At 37.0% G+C, this 25,050-nt stretch overlaps 1 protein-coding gene across 6 annotated transcripts in view; it reads left to right on the top strand.

Annotated features, from left to right (window-relative positions):
• LDAH (lipid droplet associated hydrolase) overlaps positions 1 to 25,050 on the top strand; it is a 133,981-nt gene that overhangs the window by 21,603 nt on the left and 87,328 nt on the right. For all 6 annotated transcript variants that reach the window (XM_017526551.2, XM_017526537.2, XM_017526557.2 and 3 more), the window contains exons 3-4: positions 7,097 to 7,240; positions 22,176 to 22,345. In XM_017526551.2, coding sequence (XP_017382040.1) covers positions 7,097 to 7,240; positions 22,176 to 22,345 — 314 coding nt within the window. The remainder of the gene's footprint in view (positions 1 to 7,096; positions 7,241 to 22,175; positions 22,346 to 25,050) is intronic.

The following is a 25,050-nucleotide window of genomic DNA, read 5'->3' as shown; positions in this document are numbered from 1 at the left end:
TTTTTAAGACGGAGTTTTGCTCTTGTTGCCCAGGCTGAAATGCAATGGCACATTCTCGGCTCACCGCAACCTCCTCCTCCTGGGTTCAAGCGATTCTCCTGTCTCAGCCTCCCAAGTAGCTGGGATTACAGGCATGTGCCACCACGTCCGGCTAATTTTTTGTATTTTTAGTAGAGATGGGGTTTCACCATGTTGACCAGGATGGTCTTGATCTCTTCAGCTCGTGATCCACCCGCCTTGAAAGTGGTGACTATCTTTTTATACAGTGTACCTGGGTTTTGGTAGGCCATTTTAAGCCAGAAATTCATTCATTCTAATGCCTCTTTGTTTTTCTTTCTTTTTTTTTTTTTTTTTTTGTTTTTTTTTTTTTTTTTTTTTTTTTTTTTTTTTTTTTTTTTTTTTTTTTTTAATGGATGAAATATCATTTTCTTTTTCTTTTTCTTGTCTTTTGTGTAAGAATTTTCACTGTGTTCCTTTTTCTTTTTGCACAAGTCTTTAGTTTTCCTCAGATCTCTGGCAATCCTTGACTAGCCATTCATGTTTAAGAGGAAGACAAAAAGCAAATTGGAAGCTTTGGACTCAGAGCTGCGGCTTATTCAGAGGTGTGTCTAGGGTGATTAGCCATCCTGGCCTGCCTAGGACCAAGAGGTTTTCTAGGACATATGACTTTCAGTACTAAAACCATGACAGTCTCAAGTGAAACAGAGGGGTTAGTCACCCTAGGTGGGCCTCATCCTGAGGTTATTGAGTAGGGACCCAGCATTTCATTGAGGGATGTCCAACTTTCAGTGTCTGAAGCTCTTTCTTTTATTGTTCAGTTTTCCCAGGGAGAAATCATCCAGGCTCCTGTTTGAAGAGTGGAAACCTGTCTGTTACTGTTCAGAGAGGAACAGGAGAGAGGAGATATTAGGACTTTCAGTGTTTGGTTATGCCTAGTCTAACTTCTTCTCAGTATAGTACTTCCATTCTCAGCTGTACTCTGAGATTCCTGATTCAGAATTTCTCTTTGGTTTAACCACTTCTGGGAATAAACTTTCCTTCTGCCAGGATGCAACAGTCCTGGCAGCTTAAGTTTAATGTAGGTGAGGTTATTTGGATTTGCTCACAATAATGAATTATGGGACAAAATTTTTGGCTCAGTCAGTCCAACTGGATTTTGAAATGTCCTGACATGACATAACAAATGAAACTGTCATTTAAGGGTCAAGGCTTTCAGGGAGTGTGTGAGTGACTAAAAAGTTGATAGATGGAAACAGATGGCTTGAGTCTTAAAGGAGAAGAGGTTGTTCTAACAGTAAGGTGAAATAGTAAGTGGGACAGACAATGCACCCACTTCCCCACCTGGAAATAGTATTTATTCTCTCACTCTTTTATCCTAGGTGCTAGGAATATGTGTTGCATAAGTCTTTGCTCTCCTTGAGTTATATGCGGTGTTAGACAAGAGTGACCAAGGCCACTGCTGAAGAGGATTGAAAGGAAGAGAGCCCATTACAGGGGAGAGCCAGATTTCAGAGAGGAGATAAAGGAAGCATTCAGTGAAGACACTGAGGATGGAGGGGAGCATAAAACATTTGTAGTTTGATAGTCTCATTGTTTACAGTGCTTTGACATTTTCAGATCACATTTCATTTCCTAGTGTTCTCTTATGTTTGCTCTGCTTACTTGGGATTCAGAATTGTATTTTTTTTTTTTTGGCAGGTTTTGTGGGGAGCTAATTTATTTACACTGTGGGAATAATCAGAATAACAGTATTTCAAGGATTGTGAAGCCACTATGGGCACCATGTTATGTCCATCTCTGATAGACTGACATAGCATTTCATTTTAAATCATGTTGCTTTTGCAGTTTGCAAAATTAATTCTTCACTTCTAAGTTAGTAATGATAATGATGAGTGATTGATCAGAATCTATGGATTGAAGAACTTTTAATTTAGTTTCATCTTTTCCAGTGAACCTTAGATCTTGGATTTCTGTTAAGTAACATTGTCCTTTGACTTTCTTTAAGCAGTGAAATGAGCAAAGGGAGGCAATTTGATAACTCGTTGTAGAGCACTGAATCATAATTCTTAGGAGGTCATATGGAGATAACAGAATCATGTGAAATATCGAGTGTTGTGAGCACAGTGGTTGGAGATCTAGCAGACATGGCTCCATGAATGAGTCTAATAGGTCTGTACACATGGCAACCTATTATATAGATACTTACCATATTAACTTGATATGTCACAGTTTTTGTTCCCCTACAAAATTAACTAGAAGACATAAGTTTATACTTGCAGTGTTGTATAGTTGAAGTTTATTACCAGTCAGGGCCTAGAGATGATCACTACAACCTCTGTTATACATTGCTTGGGTATTTGATTGATTTGACTGTTGTGAGTGTGTACAAGTGTGTGTTTATAACACATTTTGATGTAAACTTTTGATTAAATATTTTACTTGAATGTCTGCATTGGAATGTTTTCCAGCATCCTTACACCTGGACCTCCCCTGTACCCTTCTGTGTGTGTCTTGTTTAGTTGCATAAACATGGCCCTTTTAATTTTCTTTGCGGTTTCTTAACAAGGAGGTTTAAGTGGTGAAGTATGAAGTACTGCATGGATTAGTATTTAAGCATTTTGCATTGCATTTTCCACTTCTGTCTCCAAGTTAGACCTTTATGTTACTTACCATTCATTCAGTTTGAAAGGATTTATTGTATCTGAGTGCCATGTGCCCAATCTAGTGCCGCTTGGTGCCACTGGATACAGAGAACTATAGCAAGTGATGGCTACTTTTAAAGAAGTTAAACTTTTAAGTTTGGTATTTATACATGCTACAATATTAATTATATTTCTGACAGGATAAAACTTCCACTTTTTTCTGCATCTGTTGAGGATCATATGTTTTTTCTTTTATGGTTGGTTAATGTGGTGGGTAATGTTAATTTTTGAATGTTAAACCAGTTCAGCATTCCTGTGATAAATCCCACTTGGTCATGATGTATTATGCTTACAACATTTTGATGGACTCAGTTTGCTAAAATTTTGTTTAGACTTTTTCCATCTTTGTTCACAAGGGATAGTGGTCTGTAGTTTTCTTTCTTTTTTGTTATTTTTGCAATGTCTTTATGTGGTTTTGGTAGAAGGGTGATGCTGGCCTCATAGAAAGAGTTAGAATATATTTCTTTATTGATATAGTTTGGCTGTGTCCCCACCCAAATCTCATCTTGAATTGTAACTTCTATAATTTTCACGTATTGTGGGAGGGGCTCAATGGGAGGTAATTGAATCATGGGGGCGGGTCTTTCTCATGCTGTTCTTGAGATAGCGAATAAGTCTCACAAGATCTGATAGTTTTATAAAGAGGAGTTCTGCTACACATACTGTCTCTCTTTTTGCCTGCTGCCATCCATGTAAGACATGACTTGCTATTCCTTGCCTTCCACCATGATTGTAAGGTGTCCCCAGCCATGTGGAACTATGAGTCCATTAAACCTCTTTTTTTTTTTTTTGTAAATTGCCCAGTCTCAGGTATGTCTTTATCAGCAGCATGAAAACAGACTAATACATTTCTCTTCTATTTTCTGGAAGAATTCGTATAGATTTGGCATTCTTCTTCCTTAAATGTTTGATAGAATTCACCAGTGAAGCTGTATGGGCCTGGTTTTTCTTTGTGGAACATTTTTAACTTATATTCCAATTAATTCAATCAATATAGGACTAGTTAGGTTATCTATTTCTTCTTGAGTGAACTTTGATAGTTTGTGTCTTTCTAGAAGGTTGTCTGTTTTCTCTAAGTTGCTAAATGTATTGCTATGAAAATTTTTGTATTTTTCCTACTCTTTTAAGATAGAAAAATGTTTTTAAAATTTAAATCTGATTATGCCTTAACCCTGCTCAATCTCTTTTAATGTTACTTAGATTAAAAGCCAAATTTCTTATCATGGCCCAAAAGGTATCACATGATTGCATTTCTCTTCCTCTTCAACCTTATCTCATACAAGATTTGATATCTCTCATTATGCTTTAGCCACACTGATAGATTAGATGCAAAGGAAGGAACCAAGGATTATGGACTTTCTTCCATTTCTTCAAGAGCTAAGATCTTTATTTCTTGAGGACCTTTGAATTTGTTCTTCTCCCTCCTTAGTGTTTATTCCGTTCCCTCAAGTTTTCTCAAGATTTACTTCTTGCCATTTTGGGGTTTCAGCTACATGTCACCTCCTGAGATTTTTTTTTTTTTTACTCTAATGTCTTCTCTATCATGTGACCCTATTTATTTTCTTATAGAAGTTTTCACACTCTTTAATTATCTTACCTATTTAGTTATGTGCTGTATATTCTCCCACTAGTATATAAATTCCAAAAAGACCTTCATCTGTCTTTTGCCTGACATAGTGACTTTCATACAGTAAGTGCTCAATAAATAATCGACAGCTAAAAGAAGCTGTAATTCTGAATAGAATGAGTGAACATAAGTAATTGACATCATTATTTACTTGATGGTGATAAAATAGTGGATCAGAAAGCTTAAGAACTCAGGCTTAAACCCAGAGATAAGGAGAAAACCTCGTTTTATTTATTCTTCTTCATTTTTTAAAAAAAAATTTTACTTCAAGTTCTGGGATACATGAACAGAATGTACAGGTTTGTTACATAGGTATACATGTGCCATGGTGGTTTGCTGCACCTATCAACCCATCATCTAGGTTTTAAGCCCCGCATGCATTAAGTATCCATTATCTAGTACTCACTGTTTTTTGTATATCCTGTCATTGTAACGCATCTGAATCATGGGGTTATCTTTGGCATCTCCTTAATGTTACACCAGTTTTTAATTGTTGTAATAGCTGTAGTTTTAATAGCTGCCATTTATTCAGCCCCTAACATGTGCCAAGTTTTGCGCAAGTGGCTGTCCATTCATTATTTCTAATGAAAGTGCCAACTACTTTTTAGAGATACCGTAAAAATAACTAAAACAAGTAATGCAGAAGATCCTACACCAGATTAAATGATGTTTTTAAAAAATTCAGTATTATGATTTTCTTTTGTATATACTTTCAGTCATCAAATATTTATTTAGCACCTACCATATATGTGATGTTGGGCAAGTTATTTAACCTCTCTGTACTCAGTTTCCTCATCCATAAAATGGAAGTAATAATAGTACTATCTCATATGATAATTAAATAATATATGTAAAGCACCTAAGCCTTGCCTGGCATGTAATAAGTTATAGTGCCTAAACATATTAATTATTATTGTCAAGCCATATGAAGAAATCTATGAGCAACATAAAATGTGAATATGAGGTATAACACATTCCTAGAAGGTGATACTCAATAATATAAAAAATATAAATTTTTTATGAAGTAATACATTAATGAGATAAAATTTTAGTCAGAATCCCAAAGGGATTTTTAAAAATTGAAACTAGTGAAAATGACCCTAAAGTTTATGAAACAGCCTAGAAAATTTAGAAAAAGAAGAATAAAGAGAAGGGATTTGCCCTACCGGTTACTGAAACATTTTAAAAAATGTAGTAATTAAGACAGTATGGTCCTAGCAGAGGAGAAAAGGAAAAATAAACTGAATTATTTGATATTAGAATTAGCAAGCGAATGTAAAAAGGTAGTATTAGGTCAGAAGATATTTCAAATCAATGCAGAAAGAATGGATTATATAATAAATGGTCTTGGAACAATTGGCCAGTCACTTGGCAAAAAGTTGGATTGCTATTTAGTATTTTCTACTAAAAACTATTCTAAACGTATTGAAGACTTAAATGCATAAAACATGAAATAGTGCCAACCACAGCTGCCATCGATGTTACCTGTACTGGTATGCCCTTCCTTCCTTCCTTCTCCTTTAGCTATACAGTGCCCAATAAACTGACCAGAGAACATATTTCTGCATTTGAGGAAGTTTTTATGCTATTTGACAAAGAGGCCAAAAGCACCATCACAAAAAGGAGTTTGAAACTTAGATCACTAGGTCAGAATACAACAGAAGCAAAATAATATGGATGCCAAGGTCATTGTATATTACCATTTTAGCTAGGCATTGTTGTACAGGTTTGAATACTTAGCATTTATTAGTACTTACTATGTTTCGGGCAGTGTAACAATGCTTTACATATATTGATTCACTTAGTCTTCATATGAGATAGTACCATTATTACACATTTTCAATGAGGAAACCAAGGCACAGGGATGTTAAATAATTTGGCCAAAGCCAACACATCTGGTAAATGGCAAAGCCAGGATTCCAGCCCAGGCAGTCTGGCTTCCAGGGCCTATGCTCTTAACCACTTTACTACACTGCTTATCTAGTAAACGGAAAGATATAAAAAAACAGAGAAGAAATTAGCAAAATTTGACAAGGATGGCAGTGGTTATTTACATCAGTGCTCCAGAACCATGTCATGTAATTGCAGAGAGAAGATAGCCTAACAACATGAGGAAATAGATAAACTGATCAGAGAAATAGATATTGATGGAAATGCTTTGAAGACTTTATATAGTTGATGATTACAAGATGAAAATCCCATTTCACTGTAATTTCCTCCTACAGATATATCAGATTGAATATTTTTAAAAAGACCGTTTATTTATTCTGTTTCTTTATAGCAAACTCATGTCAAAAATACCTTCTGTACACACATAAGAAAAATCTACATGTACTTGTAGACATTTGTTTCCCCAAAAGATCAAGCCGTACACCTGTTTACAATTATAAGTACTGGTGATAAGTGACAAGGAAACAGTTGACTCTTTAAAGCTCTCCTTGTGCATGCTTCTTACACTATTTTGCTGGCTTGTTTTTCTGGTTTTCATGCACCTTGTTAGCTGAGCATGACCAAATCTTGAAGCGCCTTATGTGGAGCATACAGATTTTAGGCTTTTTCCAGATGACTTTATCTGGCAGCCACTGAAGGTCGTTTAAATAGGGTACTGCTGTGAATTTAATGGAAGTTTGAAGATGTCTCTCCCTGCATACTCTGAAGAATACAGAGGAAAGTGTGAAGAGAAACAGACCCATCTTTTCTAGTCTACATGACATCTTATGCATGTGTATTACTTTGATAAATCTAACATCTGTATTTCTTTTATTAGGTAACCCAGGTTTTTCTGCCTTTTATGTGCCATTTGCAAAGGCTTTATACTCTTTGACAAACAGACGCTTTCCAGTTTGGATTATCAGTCACGCTGGGCATGCACTGGCTCCAAAAGACAAGAAGATTCTTAAAACATCAGAGGGTATGTCCTTGTTAATGTCTACTTTCCTTTACAGTGAGTGGAGGGTCATGTTTCTAGAAACCCTGCTAAGGTTAAGAGTTATACCAGTGGAAACCTCTGCTTGTGGCATTAGGCCCGTGGTGCCATATTTTGGTAAACTTAGGATTTTGGGGGACTTTTTAACTCTTCAGGTAATTTTCTGTAAGAATATGGGTAGATAAAACAACCTATGATTTGCCTTCTTTGTTTATCAGTTAGTAATCAACTGTGTGTTTATTGACCGTGTATTAATTTTTCTAGGGTTGTACTGGGAGGAATGGTGGAGAAAAGTATTATAAACCAGCATCCCCCAATCTTTTTGGCACCCGGGACCAGTTTTGTGGAAGACAATTTTTCCACGGACCGGGACCAGGGGGATGGTTTTCCGGATGAAACTGTTTCACCTCAGATTATCAGGTGTGCAACCTAGCTCTCGCATGCACGGTTCACAACAGGGTACTCCTATGAGAATCTAATGCTGCCGCTGATCCGACAGGAGGCAGAGCTCAGTGGTAATGCTCACTCGCCCATTACACACCTTCATGTGTGTGGCTGAGTTCCTAACAGGCCACAGACGGGGGTTGGGAACCCCTGTTATAAACCATGTTCTTTACTTTAAAGAAGCTTTCTCTCTCATATTTAGAGAATGATTAAGTGATAAACTGTGGCCTGCTAATCACATAGACACCTCAGGATTAAACAAAGGAGAAAATCCAGTGTGGGTTAGGAGAGACTTTGTGGAGTAGGTTTGTGTCTTAGTCAGTTTGGACTGCTATAGCAAAATACCATAGACTAAGTAGCTTATAAAAATAGAAATTTATTTCTCATAATTTTTTGAGACTCAAGCTCCAAGATCAAGGCACTGGCAAATTCAACATCTGATGAAGACCTTTCTGATTCACAGGTGGCATTCTTGCTGTCCAGTCATGGTGGACAGAGGAGGCAACCTCTCTTGGGACTCTAGAGGGCTTCACCCTTATGACCCCAACTAATCCTAGTTACTTGCCAAAGGCACCCCCTCCATCTCTTAATAGCATCACATTTGAGCATAGGGTTTCACCTTTGGATTTGGGGGCCATATAAGCATTCAGACCATAACAGTTGATTTTGACAATTGAATAAGATTTGGATTTAGGGTATGGAGGTGGGTGCAGAGGTCCAACAGACAGAAGGAGTAGCACAGAAGAAGGCGATATTTAGCAGGGATGTTACTGCTAAGCAGGACCAGTTTGAGAGGAACCCTGAAAGCTGGGGAGAGACCAGGACTCCATGCTGCAAGGCTTCTAAATGGAAGAAGTAATACCATGGAGATGCAAACTACCTCCTTTAAATTTGTGAGAATTCTAGCATGTTCACACTTCCAAAAAATAAAAAATGAGAAAAAAAAAGAAAGACATAACTTGAATATAACTTCATAAAACATAAACATAACTTTATAAAAATACAGCACATCCAAGAGTTGTGGGACAGTTTCGAAAGGTATAACATGTGGAATGCTCGATAGGCATTCCATTCAAGAGTGGTTTGTTCTAAGAGGTTTCCTTTAGTTAATTTGAGATGAGATCAAGGTGGCTGTGACTTCATTGCCTAATTTGCTTCTGGTTCTTGTGCGTCTCTCTGGTGATATGAGCATCTTTTTGTGTTTATTGAGCATCTAAGTTTTAAAGATATTATACGATAAAGTTACATTTTACATCCGTAGTCTTCATTGTTATATATGCATGATTCTTTTAGACATTGATGTACAAGTTTGAACATATAAAAGCCTGTGCTCTATGAATTATCTCAAGTGATATTGAAGGCTGGTTTGATTATATTTAATTGTATTTCCTGACTTCAGCCTCTGAGCCTCATATTAAATACAATTTTTTGTCTCTATTTTAAAATTTGAATATGGTGGCAATACATGCAATTGCATATGTGAACTCTTCTGAAAACCTGAAAAAGATTAGTTTACGAATCTGTTATAAAGTTGGGTAAATGTTGCATGTCAGATAAACAGTATCAATTTATCTAGTTTTATCTAATTGTTACATTTTGCAGTTGACCATTTAGCTGGAAGGGAGTATATTGTATAATTTCAAAATGGATTACCTTCCTTTATTGTATTAGATTAGAAAGTTGTATGTCCTTATTTAAAAAATTAGTATGGAATACTGAATAAAAAAAATAAAAAATCAGCGTCCTATAAGTTAAAGGTTGAAAAGGAATACTAAAACTTCATAATGTTTTGTTTCAATTATCCTTAAACATTTCAACCTAAAACCTAATAAACATTAGGACCTTGGCACTAAGAGATGAGATTTTCCAATGACATTAATACTTTGTGTAATTGCTCAGATATTTTCTAGGCTGAAGGAAGCATCTAGGAATAGTATCACCAGGGACCAGGTTTTTAGTGCTTTTACCCGTATGACAATATCATGATGAAGTGTGTATTTTAAACCTTAGTGAAGTAGTTACATTTAGATTTTTAGGGTATTTTTTTTCAGCATTTATTTGCTTCTTACTACCTATTCAAAACTTATAGTTGGCATATGTTATGCATTAAGAAAATATTTAGTATAGAATTTTTAAAAAATAAATAGCGGACTTCCAGTTTCAGCTCTGACACGTAGAACTTGGAATTTGTCACTCTTCTCCTTGCAATAAGAGAAAAGCTGAGGCTGAGTGTGGTGGCTCATGCCTGTAATCCCAGCACTTTGGGAGGCGGAGGTGGGCGCATCACATGAGGCCAAGAATTTGAGACCAGCCTGGCCAGCAAGGCAAAACTGCACCTTTACTAAAAGTACCAAAATTAGCCAGGCATGGTGGCACTTGCCTGTAATCCTAGCTGCTTGGGATCCTGAGGCAGGAGAATTGCTTGAATCTGGAAGGTGCAGGTTGCAGTGAGCCAAGATTGTGTCACTGTACTTGAGACTCTGTCTCAAAAAAAAAAAAAAAAAAAAGAAAAAGAAAAGAAAAAGAAAAGCTGAACAAAACTAAAAATATTTTTTCTTAGACCTTTCAGAAAATTGAGGTCACAGGACAAATTGTTACCTGAAATCTGGAGAGACAAGTAAATACAATGAAGATCAGCTTATCTGAAGCAGAAGACACTAGTGCCATTTATGTAGAATACATAAATGGTGATTTGGATGAATTGCTGAGGGCAAAGTACAGACTGTTTTAAGAGTAACAAACTTCTGCAAGCCTATTCTTGGGGGACTTCCTCACTTGCATGGGTATTACCTCCAGGAAGCTTATCAGGTTATTTTGTGAAATTTTGAGAAATGTCCCCTATGGTTTTTGTTAGGAGTAAAAGAGAAGTAAGCATTTTGCAGTATGTCCCGAGTATTCTCAATAACATGGCTTACTTTACAAGGGAAAAAGAGTTCCAGAGCTTTATCCAACCTAGGAGAAGGACAGTTGGCCAACTCCATCTTCCTCTAGCCTTCCTGTCTCACATGCTGGAGGGAAAAAAAAAAAAAAGATGACGAATACTTTTGAAGATCACAGCACAAGCATTCAGGCTCACTGAAAGACTGAGGTTTAATCATTACATTATAGGATGCTTCCCTCCTCATTTTACCACCATGTATGTCAACAGGCCTCTACCTTGATAATAGTACATTATTAACTGTAGGAGCTGCAAGACACATACTCTGTTTACGAAGGAATTCTTAGGGAAAACCAAAGACAACAGAGAGGGAAAAAAACAAGAATATTGGAGGAAACTGAAGTTTCTGATACCTATAGCTGCAATAAACATTATCTATAGCCCTGGCTGGGCGCTGTGGCTGACACCCTTAATCCCAGCACTTTGGGAGGCTGAGGTGAGCAGGTCACTTGAGGTTAGGAGTGTGAGACCAGCCTAGCCAACATGATGAAACCCTGACTCTACTAAAAATACAACAATTAGCCAGGCATCAGCTCCTGTACTCTCAGCTACTCAGGAGATTGAGGCAGGAGAATTGCTTGAACCCGGGAGGCAGAGGTTGCAGTGAGCCGAGATCATGCCACTGCACTCTAGCCTGGGCAACAGAGTGACACCCTGTCTAAAAAAAAAAAAAAAAAAAAAAAGCATAGCCCAGCTTCTAGCCACATTAACATAATTGACATATAGCTATTTAACTCATTCCTACTACTCAATACATCACGTCCAGCTTTAAGCAAAAAATAAAATTATAAGGCATTGTAAAAGGTAAGAAAAAAACAGTCTGAAGAGACAAAGCAAGCATCAGAAATAGAGTCAGATACATACTTATTACTAATTTTAGAATTATCAGATCAGGAATTTAACTATGATTACTACATTGAGGACTCTAATGGAAGAAGTAGCATACAAGAACATATGGGTAATGCAAGCAGAGAGTAGGGAACTCTTAAGAAAGACTCAAAAAGAAATATTAGAAAACACCGTAACAAAAACGAAAAATGCCTTTGATGGACTCACCAGCAGGCTGGACACAGCTGAGGACAGAATCAGTGGGCTGAAGAAATAGGTTAATAGAAACTTTCCTAACTGAAATGCAAAGAGAAAAAACAGTAATTTATAAAAGTACAACATATCCAACAGTTGTGGGACAATTTCAAAAGGTATAACGTATGCATAATTGGAAAACCAGGTCGAGAAAATGGAGCAGATATAGATGAAGCACTTAATGCTGATGACAAAACACAGGTCTAGGAATCTCAGTGCACACTAAGCAGGGTAAATGCTAAGGATCTACATGTACATATGTCATATTTAAGTTGCAGAAAACCAAAGACAAAATCTTGAAAGTAGGCAGAGGAAAAAGTACCCTACCTATGAAAGCACAAAGATGAGAATTACAGGGAACTTGTCAGAAACCATTGAACAAAGAGGAGAATGGAGTAAAATATTCAGTGTCGAATGAAAAATACCACCAACCTGGATTCCTCTCTCTAGTGAAATTATCCTTCAAAAGTAAAGGAGAAATAAAGACTTTTTCAGACCAACAGCAGCTGAGGAAATTTGCTGGAGACCTGCCATGCAAGAAATGTTAAAAGAAGTTCTTTAGGGGAAAGGATAGTGATAGAGATCAGAAACTCAAATCTGTATAAAGAAGAGCATGGGAGAAGGAATAAAGGTTCAAAAAGTTTATTTTTCTTATTCTAAATTGATCTGATAGATAGCTGTTTATTCAAACTAATAAAAGTAACAGTATGTTGGGTGATTATAACATGGATAAATAAATGAATATCAGCAATGTTGTAGGGATGAAAGAGAGGAATCGGAAATACTCAGTTGTAACGTGCCTGGACTAAAGATGAAGTGGTATAGTGTTACTTCAGATGAAATTAAATTAAGTATATATGGCAAACTCTAGGGCAACCACTAAAAAAAAAAATTTTTTTTAATTTTTTTGAGACAGGGTCTCACTCCGTTGCCCAGGCTGGAGTGCCTTGGTGCAATCTTGGCCTACTGCAGCCTCAACCTGCCAGGCTCAGGTGATCCTCCCACCTCAGCCTCCTAAGTAGCTGGGACTACTGGCATGTACCACCACACCTGGCTAATTTTTGGATTTTTAGTAGCTGCAAGGTTTGGCCATATTGCCCAGACTGGTCTTAGAACTCCTGGGCTCAAGCGATCTGTCCACCTCAGCCTCCCAAAGTGCTGGGATTACAGGCATGAGCCACCGTGCCCAGCCAAAAAAAAATTTTAAGCATAATTATTATGAGAGAAAGAGAGAATGTTAGATCATTTAAAATGCTCAAAGCTAGAAATGTAGAAGAGAGTAAGATTTTAAAAAGAAAGAAGAGTTATAACAAATAGGAAACATTTATAAATATGCTAGATATTAATTCAACTATATCAGTAATCACTTTATTTATTTATTTAGAGACACAGTCTCACTCTGTCACCCAGGCTGGAGGGAAGTGGTGCCATCGCAACTCACCCAGGCTCAAGTGGTCATCCCACCTCGGCCTTCTAAGTAGCTGAGACTGCAAGTGTGCATCTCAGCATTTTGTATTTTGTTATAGGGACAGGGTTTTGCCATGTTGCCTGGGCTGGTCTTTAACTCCTGGGCTCAAGTGATCTACCTGCCCTGGCCTCCCAAAGTGCTGGCATTACAGGCATGAGCCACCACGCCCAGCCTCGGTAATCACTTTAAATGTGAATGGTCTAAATATACCAATTAAAATACACAGATTGTTGATGTAGTTGGGGAGATCCAACTATATGTTGTCTACAAGAAACCCACTTTAGGGCCAGGCATAGTTATACACACCTGTAATACCAGCACTTTGGAAGGATGAGGCCAACAGATTGCTTGAGCCCAGGAGTTTGAGGCCAGCCTGGGCAACATGATGAAACTCCGTATCTGCAGAAAAATACAAAAATTAGCTTGGCATGCTGGCATGTACCTGTGGTCCAACCTACTCAGGAGGCTGAGGTGGGCAGATCACTTGAACCCCGGAGGTTGAGGCTGCAATGAGCCGAGATCATACCACTGCACTCCAGCTTAGGCAACAGAGTGAGACCTTGTCTTTAAAAAAAAGAAAAAACAAAAACTTTAAAGACACAGATATGTTGCTAGTAAAGGGATATACAGAGATATACCATGGTAGCACTAATAAAAAAAATAAGCTGGAATAGCTATTTTAATTTTAGATAAAGCAGGCTTTAGAACAAGGAAGGGATAAAGAGGGGCATTGCATAATGACAATACCATTAGTTCTTTAAGGAAACATAACAGAAAGACAGTGAAGATATAGTTGAACTGAATTGCACCATCAGTCGACTTTATTTAATTGACATTTATAGGCTAATTCATCTAACAATAGCAGAATACACACTCTTCTCAAGCACACATGGAGAATTCACCAAGATAGACTACATTCTTGGCCACAAAACATACCTTAACAAACTTAAAAGAGTATAAATTATACAAGGTATGCTCTTAGACCACAATGGAATTAAACTAGAAGTCAACAACAGAAACATAGCTAGGAAATCCCAATATATTTAGAAATTAAACAACCCACTTTTAAATAACACATGAGTCAGTGAAGTCTCAAGACTAACATAAAAATATTTTGAACTAAATAAAAGTGGAAATACTATTTATAAAAATTTGTGGGATATAGCAAAACTAGTGCTTAGAAGGAAATTTATAGCATTGACTGCATATATTAGAAAAGAAGGAAGATCTAAAGTCAGCTACCTAAGTTTCTGCCTTATGACACTAGAGAAGAACAATTTGAGCCTAAAGCAAAGAGAAGAAAAGATGATAACAATGGGAGCACAAATCAATGAAGTTGAAAATAAGAAACTATTAGAAAAAAATCAACAAACCAAAAGCTAGTTATTGAGAATGACTAATAAAATTAATAAACTTGTAGCCAGGCTAACCAATGGGGAAAAAAGAGAAGACAGAAATTATTATAAGTATTCAGAAAGAAAAGAAGATTCATTGCTGCTGATTCCATAGATAATAAAGGGACAATAAACTTAGATAAAATGGACCAATTTATTGAAAGATACAAGCTCCCAAAACTCACACAAGGAAAAAAAGATAATCTGAATAAACTATATCTGTTAAAGAAATTAAATCACCAAAGCTGAATAAGGACAAAACAAGATCTATATAAGTATAGATCAATATCCTTGAGGGACATACATGCAAAAATTCTCAACAGAATACTAGCAAACTGAATTCAGCATCACGTTAAAAGGATATGGTCATGATTAAGTGAGCTATCTTAAGTCATACTAAAGACAGAAGCAAACAGTTGAACAGAATGTGAATGGTAACTTTGAAAGTTGAAAACAGACTCAAAGGATCACCCTTGATGCGGTATTTTTTGGCATGCATCAAAATCACCTGGAGGGTTTATTAAAACACAGATGACTACCCTCTGAGTCGTTGATTCAGTAGATCTGGGGTGGGACCTGAGAATTTGCATTTCTAATAAGTTCCCAGGTGATACTGATGCTGCTAGTCCTGGGACCACATTCTCAGAGCCACTGCCCTAGATCTTCACCAAGAAACACTAATGAGGAAAACCAGTAGAAAATATCTGTCATGTGTCTGAATTTTTAGAAAACACCTTAAATTCTTATTCTAAATTGACGTCTTATTATTTATAACTTTGACTATGTTTATCTCTATTTGGCCTGCTTGTGTACTATTGGGTTAATAACTCAGTAATTAGAGCCTAGGTTCTTTGCTACCTAATGAGAACAGTGCCATCTAGAGGCATTAGCCCAAAGGGCCACCATAGGGCCAAAGGAAGCTGTGGTTTCTGGAGAGAGTGAAAGAGCAACTCGTTATCATCAAAGACTTATTGACAACCTACTAGGTTATTAAGTGTCCGGTCACGAGGGTATCCAAAGAGTTAGAATTGCTTGCCAGTCTCCACCTTTTAGGTTTGTGACTTTCTATATTCTGAGTAGCTCAAAAGTTCTGTGAAGGCTAAGTAGGGCTCTGGGCCTTACCAGCCCCCTCTTCAGCTAGAATAGTTCTGCTCTCATCTTTTGTACACATTGGAGGTTATGTTTGCAAATATATGCTATAGTTGCTTTGGAAAGGCAGCACAGATACATTATTCACTGTCCAAGATTGTCCAAAGGTGCTGGTTTTCTGGCATGCAAAAAATGGTGTGAGAAATATGTCATTGAGAAAAAGGGCCTAAGGTATAACCACCACACATCAAATATTGAAAGTATGTTTTGCTTCATATTAGCACATGTTAAAATTATGAACAGTTGGAAATAATATTCTAGTGACTACGTTATCACAATCATAATTTGAACATAATTGGAAGAACAGATGTTCACCAATGTCAGAAGGGGATGATTCAAGGGGGAAAAAAAGTGTGAAAAGAAAATTTGAGGAGTTAGGAGTATAAACTGTTTTCTGGATTTGATTTGCTATAGAGACAGCATACATGATGGGAAATTCATTATCAACTATTTCAAGTCATTTGTTTAGAAAGTATGAAATGAAAGCTAGACATCATGGTGGTTTCGTTTTAGCAGCTAAAAACATTACCTAAAAATGATACACAATCTTGCAACCAATGATAAATTTGAGTCATGCTTATCCAAAGAAACAATAAACTACTCTCACTGCAGCCTCCCAAATAGAAAGAAATAGAGAAAACCCAGTGGAGCTTTCTCTCTTGCCAGGACTGGGAGTGACAGGGCATCGTGGAAGTAAGATGGAATGACTAGATGAGCCCAAAGCTGAAACAACCAATCAAGTCTCAAGGCTTACCATCCCTAGAAATGAAAGCAAGTAAATCTGTGGTCAGAAAAGCAAAAAAAGCAAAGTGCAGAGCAAGAGAAGAAGTTAGGAATTAAGCAAATTGTTAAAGTCCCAGGGCAGACAGAAGAAGTAAGGGAGAGTGAGCATTGCAGTTAACGTCCATAACACAGACCAGACTGTGCGCTCCTCTCTTGACAGTCTGTAACTATCTTCTCACTGATCACAGAACCAATGCGCAACTCCTTGGTGTGAAGTTCTATTTGGGGGACCACAGTGAGAGTAGTTTATTGTTTCTTTGGATAAACATGACTCAAATTCATCATTAGTTGCAAGATTGTGTAACTCTTTTAGGTAATCTTTTTATCTGCTAAAATGAAACCAGCATGATTTCTAGCTTTCATTAGACTTCATCTAGACTCGGCCTTCCTTTTTAACCTTATGCTCCACCTCTCCCTGTAACCACGGAGTAGCCACAGAACTCACTGCTTTTTCCAAGTAACCAAAATAACACTTTACAATAAAAAGTAACACGTTTTATGCTTTTTGCTTTTATTGTTTGCTAAGTCTATGACATTATGTTCTCCTTGCTGAATCTCTCTCCTGTTTCCTGCTAAGGACTGTCGGTCGAGGTCCTGAGCAGATAATTGGTTTTAGTCAAGTGGGAAGCATAATTTGATGACTGTGGTTTTCACCATCTGTTTGGAGAATAATAATTAAAAATTATTTTATAAGACATATGCTTGGGGTTTACAAATTTTAAAATTTGGTTTCAAAATAAGATAGCAGTGTTAAATAGAATGATTATCTCCCATCCCCCTCACTCTGATGCATACTTTAAGAGCTAACAGAGTTGTACCAGAGTTTAGTTACAAGGAGCTTACAGAATACTTAGGGAGGGGGCTGGCAATCGATGCGCGTGTACTCTCACTTTAGCTTAGTAACCTCAGGACAGATGTGACAGGAAGGCCTTTTGGATCGATGAACTAGGTAAGCACACAGAATTAGGGACCACTGTTCTCCCTGAGCCAATTCACTGATACTTAGTATGAACCCAGAAAATCCTTGGGGGCTTCTGTTAATTTCTTTTAAGAAATTTTTAAAACCATAAAAAACACAGTTATGTAACAGTCAAAGATTCTGTTACTCACAATTGACAGTTAACATTGCCATAATTACATAAATGTTTTTTGTTAACAAAATAAGTGAAATAAAACAATACAGAAAAAGCTTTGTTCTTTGTATCCCATCTCTAGTTCTATCATGAATTTAGAGTAAATACTTCAAGTCTCTTTTTATATTTTTAGTTATATATATTTATATACATGTATATATATGGTGAAAAGCGCACAATTTTTTGTGTGTATTTAAAAAAATTTTCCTAAGGAGGAAACTATATTTTCTTTTCTTTATTCCTTCTAAAAAAAAAAAAAAAAGAAAAAAAAGAATGTGCACAATGTGCAGGTTTACATAGGTACACATGTGCCATAGTGGTTTGCTGCACCTACTGACCCGTCATTCTCTAAGTTCCCTTCCCTCATCCCCACCCCACAACAGCCCTGGTGTGTAGTGTTCCCCTCTCTGTGTCCATGTGTTCTCAATGTTCAACTCCCACTTAGAGTGAGAACATGCTTCACTAGGAAACTGTATTTTCATCTTCATCAAAGAATTCTTTAAAATATGAAATACTATTTTTAGTCTTTGATTTTTTACATGTAAGTTGTTGAAGTTATTAAGATGCAGCTTTGGGGTAATGATGGGGGCAAGATGGAGGAGTTTAGTAGCTGAGCAAATTCTGGTGTAAGAAGTAGTTACTATCTGCAGACTCAGTCCTACCGAAGGCATATGTAGTGTTAATCTCCAGTCTTGTCTGTTCTGTGGTCAGAGGTGACCTATAAATACTGTTTGTATGAAAATAAATAGTTGAACTTATGCATTTATAGTCAAGATATAGCCATTTATATATATGAATGGTAGTTAAGTATATAGTTAAATTTAAACTGTTTTGCTTTGATTCAGATACATAGTTAAACATATACATTTATAGTAATGTGCATGTAGTATAGCATATCTTCTAGTTATTTATCTTTGGTGGAATGGGTAAAGGTGCAGTACTTCTTATGAATCTAAGGGTCATTACCCTTGTATTGTGATCCAATAAACTCTGTTCTTTCCTTAAGCAAATGCTTGAGATACTTAACTTTGGCATTTAATAATTGTGTTTTTATCTATGTGTGTTTCCTCTTAGTAGATTATGATCTCCTCGAAGGCAAAGGTAGTATATTTTATTTATTTCTGTACTTTCAATAATACCAAGGGCCAACTAGTCAATGTTTTCTGTTAGACTAGTCAGTTTAGTTCATGTAAAATGAAGAAAATCATCATCATCAGATTTATCTGTGTTCTGAAGCTGTAAGGAAATTAAAAACTGAAAGCAATTTTAATAACTGCTTAATAAGTTTAATAACTAGAGCAGCAAATTTGAACGATTAGACAAAAAGTAAATGTGAAATACTGATATTAATTTCTCAACTATTTCAGAACAAGTTGTGTGTTTCTTTTGAAATAAGCTCAGGTTCCAAGAGGAAATTCTCAATATGATACTTAGGACTATTTATTGTTAATGATATGGTGGATTGGATTGTCAATCACCAATTCGGGCAGTTCTCAATTTAGAAAGAGATTATGCTGCAAATGTGCTTCATTGATTATAACTTGGAGTATATTTTCCTTATAGAAAGAATGGTACAAATGATTTCCATATTAGCATTCTTCTGGTTTTGATACAATTGAATGTATTTTTTCTGCATTTTATGAAGAGTAAGTTAATAATTACTAGCATTTTTTCATAATACATTACTATTAAAGTAACAGGAATGAAAATATATATTCAAGTATATGTTCTTTTAACTTTTCATTTTTTGCTAGTAAAATAATATCTAGAATTTTATTTACTAGTAAAATTTAAAAAGATAGGCTGGGAGTGGTGACTCATGCCTATAATCCCAGCACTTTGGGAAGCCAAGGCAGGTGGATCACCTGAGGTCAGGAATTTGAGACCAGCCTAGCCAACACGGTGAAACCCTGTCTCTACAAAAATTCACTGGACCTGGTGTGCACACCTGTAATCCCAGCTACTTGGGAGTCTGAGGCATGAGAATTGCTTGAACCCAGGAGATGGAGGTTGCAGTGAGCCGAGATTGTGCCACTGCACTCCAGCCTGGGTGACAGATGAGACTCTGTCTCAAAAAATAAATATATAAGATAAAAAATAAATTTAAAAAGATAGCACGTTTAAATTTTCTATCATTGTTTATTTTTAGAAAGTACTTTCCCCATTAATCTTACCACTTCTGCAAACACTAACAAGTAGCGTGTTCTTCTTGGAAATCTGTTGAGTAGTTCCCAGAGGTAAAGCCAGATAGATCTACCTCTGAAATATTCTGATTTATAATATCCTTTAAAGTTTATCTGAAATATAATGTTTTAGGACCTCATTTATGTTGTCAATGAATTTTTAGAATATTGAGCTCATTTTCTTTCTCTTTGCTCTAACCATGTAAATGTTCTTGGTATATATTTGGAGGAGGACTTAAATAACAAGAATTGAAATGATGGCAGTCATAGCTTTTATTTATCTGTTTATGCCAGATACTTAAACAGAAGCCATTATTATCTCTATTTTGTGTATGAGGAAACTGAAGCCTAGGTTAAAGGATTTGCTCAAGTCACACAGTTAGGGAGATGCTGAGTTAAGATTTAAACCCAGATTTATCTCATCTCCAGAGGCTGTGATCTTCGTACTGCACCTACTGTCCCAACAAAAGGAAGACTTGGACATTTCCAAATGCTGCATATTTTGAAAAGAACTTGGGATGCAAATATTAATATTACTGGTTTTTTTTCATATCAAAGAATGATATAACTTTTGGGTAGAGTGATTAGAGAAGCAGGGTATAAACTATTCAAACCTAAGTATAGTATTTCGTGCATAAAAAGGTGGATTTGGAGCCATTAGAAGTCCTACCAAAGTCAGGTTCCAGATTCTCTCTCTTCTCATTCTGTTTCATGCTGAACTTTCTTGTTAAATGAACGATTTGTAAGCTGACCTGGGAAAAAGAGTGAGAGCAGAACATGTCTTACCTGGGAGATTAATAGTACTATGCAAATAGGGAAGTAAGCCTCATTGAGTCAATAAAACGCTTTCAATAACTGTTTGCTGAACTTCAGGGAGCACTGGTAAGCAAGACTGAATTGTAAACTAGGAGTGCGTTAGGAGTAGTAGAGTGAGATAAATAAACAGGGATGTTGTGGAAACTGAAAGGAGGGCTACTTTACTCCTCATGTAATGAATTATAAGGAGGTCTCTCAAAGGAGATAATGCTTGTTTCAACTTTGTAGGATGAATAGGACTTAGACTGAAAGGGAAGGTGAGCAAAAAAAAAAAAAACATTTACAAACAAAATGGAAGAGTAGTTTTTCAGAGTTTGGGGTGCCTTTTGAATGAGCCATACCGATTATAATTCCCATCAATACCTTGCAAGTCATGAGAGCAAGAAATTCAATGTTCAGTCATTCAAATTTTAGGAAACAGTTGACTGTCTTGTGATATTTTGAAATATTATACCCTGACAATAGGTTGTGTATATGTTCATAGGGAAAACCTATTCAAGTTTTCTGCATTCCTAGATTGTTAGAGCAGCCAGCATCCTCAGAGATCATCTCGTCAGTTCCAATTTTCATTCAACAATAACATTTGCTGTGTATTAGTCACAGGACACAGATGAAAAGATGGATGGACCTTGTCTTCAAGGAACTCACAGCCTAAGAGAGGAAATAAACATACAAACAGACAGTATACAAGTTTAATAAAGTGCTATAATTAAAGAGTCAGGTCCTGTTTAGACACAGGAGAGCTCATTAATTTTTTTGAGGATTAGCTAGGTAAAAGTTTTAATTAGATCTTGAAGAATCTCGAAAAGCAGTTCATTTGTGACAGGGAGGGAGGATATTTCAAGTCGGGGGTGTGTTGGTTATTGAAAAGATAGTTTTTAACATTTCTGCTTAAGTTTTTCAGTCTGGGTTCTTCAAATAAACAAAGATTATCTAAAATAATTAAGCCATGTCATGACCTTTTTTAGTTGTCTGTTAATAATATAAGTTAGCCTAAGCATCTGGTTCTCAATGTGTGGTGCTGGGACCAGTGCATCAATATCCCCTGGAAACTTAGAAATGCAACCTCTCAGGCCCCAACCTAGACCTACTGAAACAGAAACTCTAGGGTGCAGAGCCCAGCGATCTGTTTTCACAAGACTTCAAGGGAATTCTGATGCATGCTCAAGTTTGAGAACCACTAGCCTAAGCTAACAGTAATACATGGAATCATTGAAAGTTCATGGACTTTGAGGATTTGGAGACCTGAATTTGAATCTCACCTCTCCCACTTAATAAGTTTGTGACTGCTAATCTGTCACCTAATATCTGTGAGCATTGAAATTTTCACTTATCAAATGCAGGTGATAATGCTTTCTTCTCAGATTGTTGTGAAAATTTGTGAATATAGTGAGTGTCTAATATTATAACTGGCACACTGTAGGCTTTTGATAAATGGTAACTACTTTTATCATTATTGTTATCTTTTTCTTGATACTTCTTCAGTGATTACTTACTGAATGAAAACATCCTCATATTTTTTCTTATAGATTCAAATGCTCAAGAAATTAAGGACATCTATGGCCTGAATGGACAAATAGAGCACAAACTAGCTTTCCTGAGAACTCATGTGCCAAAGGACATGAAGCTTGTGCTCATTGGCCATTCGATAGGCAGCTATTTCACTCTTCAGATGCTGAAGCGAGTCCCTGATCTCCCGGTAAGTAGGCCTCCAGAGGTGACTGTGGTTGCTTGACTGTGTGTCTGCACAAATCCTCCTCACCTTTCCTATGCTCTTTTGTCTCTTGTTTAGTTGATGAATAAAATAGGGAGAGGGATATTTGGTTGCTGCCTTTACTCTCATATCCATATTACCATGGGCTTATGTGAATATGTGTTTATAATGTTTCAAAGAATAATGCCTGGGGAGATAGGAAGTTTCTGAAAGAATGTTTTTGAATCTAGGGTTATCTGGAGTTCTTACGTTACATATTACTTGCTGTTTTTTATCAAGAAATATTTAAGAATAGTCACTAGGTAAGACCTAAACAAGAATCTGTCTTTTATGGGAGGGTATTTCATAAATATTCTTGCCTTCTCTCGGAAGGAAGAAATGTGTCATCATCATCACTGATAGGCAAACAGCTGCCTTTATGGAACACACTATGTCTTTATTAAGTCATAAATCCAGATCCTTACCTGTTCTGTATCTTGGAAGCCTTTCTGAGCCACACATTCACAAATACTCACAAATATTTATTGGGTACCACTCTGTGCCAGATACTGAGTGAGGCACTAGAGACACAAAGACCTATTTAAAGTGCCCAGGAAAGCAAGTGAACTATAAGAGATGTAAAGCAAAACAAAAACTTGTACTTTCACTAACATATACCGTTGAAATAACTTGCCGAATGGATGCAATTCACAAGATAATTCATTTCTTTATTCAACAAAAGTATATTAAGCCTTTTCCATGTGTCAGATCCTGTGCTGTTTTGAGGACATCCCCGTGAGTAAGAGAGTCTTTGAAGTAGGAGAGCATGGAGTCTGAGGAGACAATCTAACCAATAGATGTGATACCTGCTGCCCTGTTTAAGTTCAGGTGGTGTGGGAGCATGGAATGCTGTTAAACCCAGTAATCTGAAGCCAAGATAGGACATGATCCCTTTGTGGCTGCTTTGTGCTAGGATTTTGACTCTTTCTCACTGCATGGGATAAAATGCCTTCAGTGGGGTCTCAGAGCTCACTAAGTGTTCGCTCCTTTTCTCACCAGCTTGTCCTGCTTGCTTCTTACTCATAATTGTCCTTGGGAAATGTACAACTATAGCCTCCCTTGCTGTGGTTTTAATACCAAATGGAGGTTTTAAATTTTCTTTTATTGGGTATAAGAAAACATATTTTTCATTTCTAAGTGTGAATTCAATAAATTCAAGGTTGTACTCCACTCACTGTATTATTGTCTACTCTGTTGGGTTTCTTCCCTAAATAAGATATCTTAATCAGAATGCAGGCTTTATTTTTGCTTTTAGCATTTTCCACAGCTTCTAATCTTGTTTGTGCCTTTGAAGCCGCCTCTATTACTGTGTCATGTGGTTGCCATCTTTATGGCGTCCAGCAGCCCTGCCTCTTAGCGGTTCCACTTCTATAGTTGCTGTCAGTTCTGGCACTAGAACCAGGACACCTAGGTTCCAATATTTATTGTCATTTTTTTTTTTAGTCTGTCTGATCTTAGACAAATTATTGAGTCTCCACCTCAGTTTTGAGTCCCAACCTCAGTTTCCTCATTTGTAAAATGGAGATGATAATATGTTCTTCAAAGGATTTTTGTGAGGAATTATAAAAAGTATTGAGAATGACATCTGGAACTTTAAAGTTCCAAATAAGTATTAGCTATTATTATTAGGGAATAACTCTAAAATCATTGTCTCAGTCATTAGGTTAACTACCGTATTAGGTATCTACTGCTGTGTATCAAATTGCCCCAAAACTTAGCAGTGTAAAACAATACACATTTCTTCACTCGTAGTTTCTGGACAGAAGTCTGACCACAGCTTAGCTGGGTTCTCTGCTTCAGGGACTCTCCCAAGATTTTAACCAACATGTCTTCCAGGGCTGCAATCTTATCTGAAGGCTTTAGTTGAGACAGATCTGCGTCCAGGCTCGCTCCTGTGGCGATTGACAGGATCCTGTTGCTTGAGAGTTGTTGGACAGAGGGTCATCATTCAGTGGTGGCAGTTGGGTAGAGGCCACCTTCCTTAACACGTTGGTCTATCTAGCTTGCTTTATTAGAGCAAGCCTGGAAGAAGAGCCAAGGAGACAGCCTGCTAGCAGATGAAAGTCACAGGCTGTAACCCAGTTACAAAGTGACATCCCATCACTTTTCCTTTATTCTTGTTTGAATCAAGTCACCAGGTCCAGCCTGCACTCAAGAGAAGAGAATTACACAAGGGCATGAATACTAGGAGGTAAAGGGCATTGGGAGCTGTGTCAGAGCTGCATACCCCACTGCTCTAAAATTAGAATTTCACTGTGTGTTATGCAGTCAAGCACATGGACATGGGATGTACATAAATTAAAGTACTACATTTATTTTCTGGTATAGCAGTGACTTGATCCTGTCAAAAAAAATGTAGCAAACTGACATGAAATATAATTATTTGTTGTTAGTTGTTCCAGGTGTCCTAAATGCTTTAAAAACATTAAAAAGGAGGGCCAGACACAGTGGCTTACGCCTATAATCCCAGCACTTTGGGAGGCCGAGGCAGGTGGATCACGAGGTCAAGAGATCGAGACCATCCTGGTCAACAAGGTGAAACCCCATCTCTACTAAAAATACAAAAATTAGCTGGGTTTGGTGGTGCACACCTGTAGTTCCAGCTACAGGCCCAGCTACTTGGGAGACTGAGGCAGGAGAATTGCTTGAAC

The sequence above is a fragment of the Cebus imitator genome, unplaced genomic scaffold (assembly GCF_001604975.1).
Source record: "Cebus imitator isolate Cc_AM_T3 unplaced genomic scaffold, Cebus_imitator-1.0 Scaffold1, whole genome shotgun sequence".
Lineage (NCBI taxonomy): Eukaryota > Metazoa > Chordata > Mammalia > Primates > Cebidae > Cebus > Cebus imitator.
Note: the sequence above shows the minus strand (reverse complement) of the source record. Positions and strands in the feature narration are given on the sequence as shown.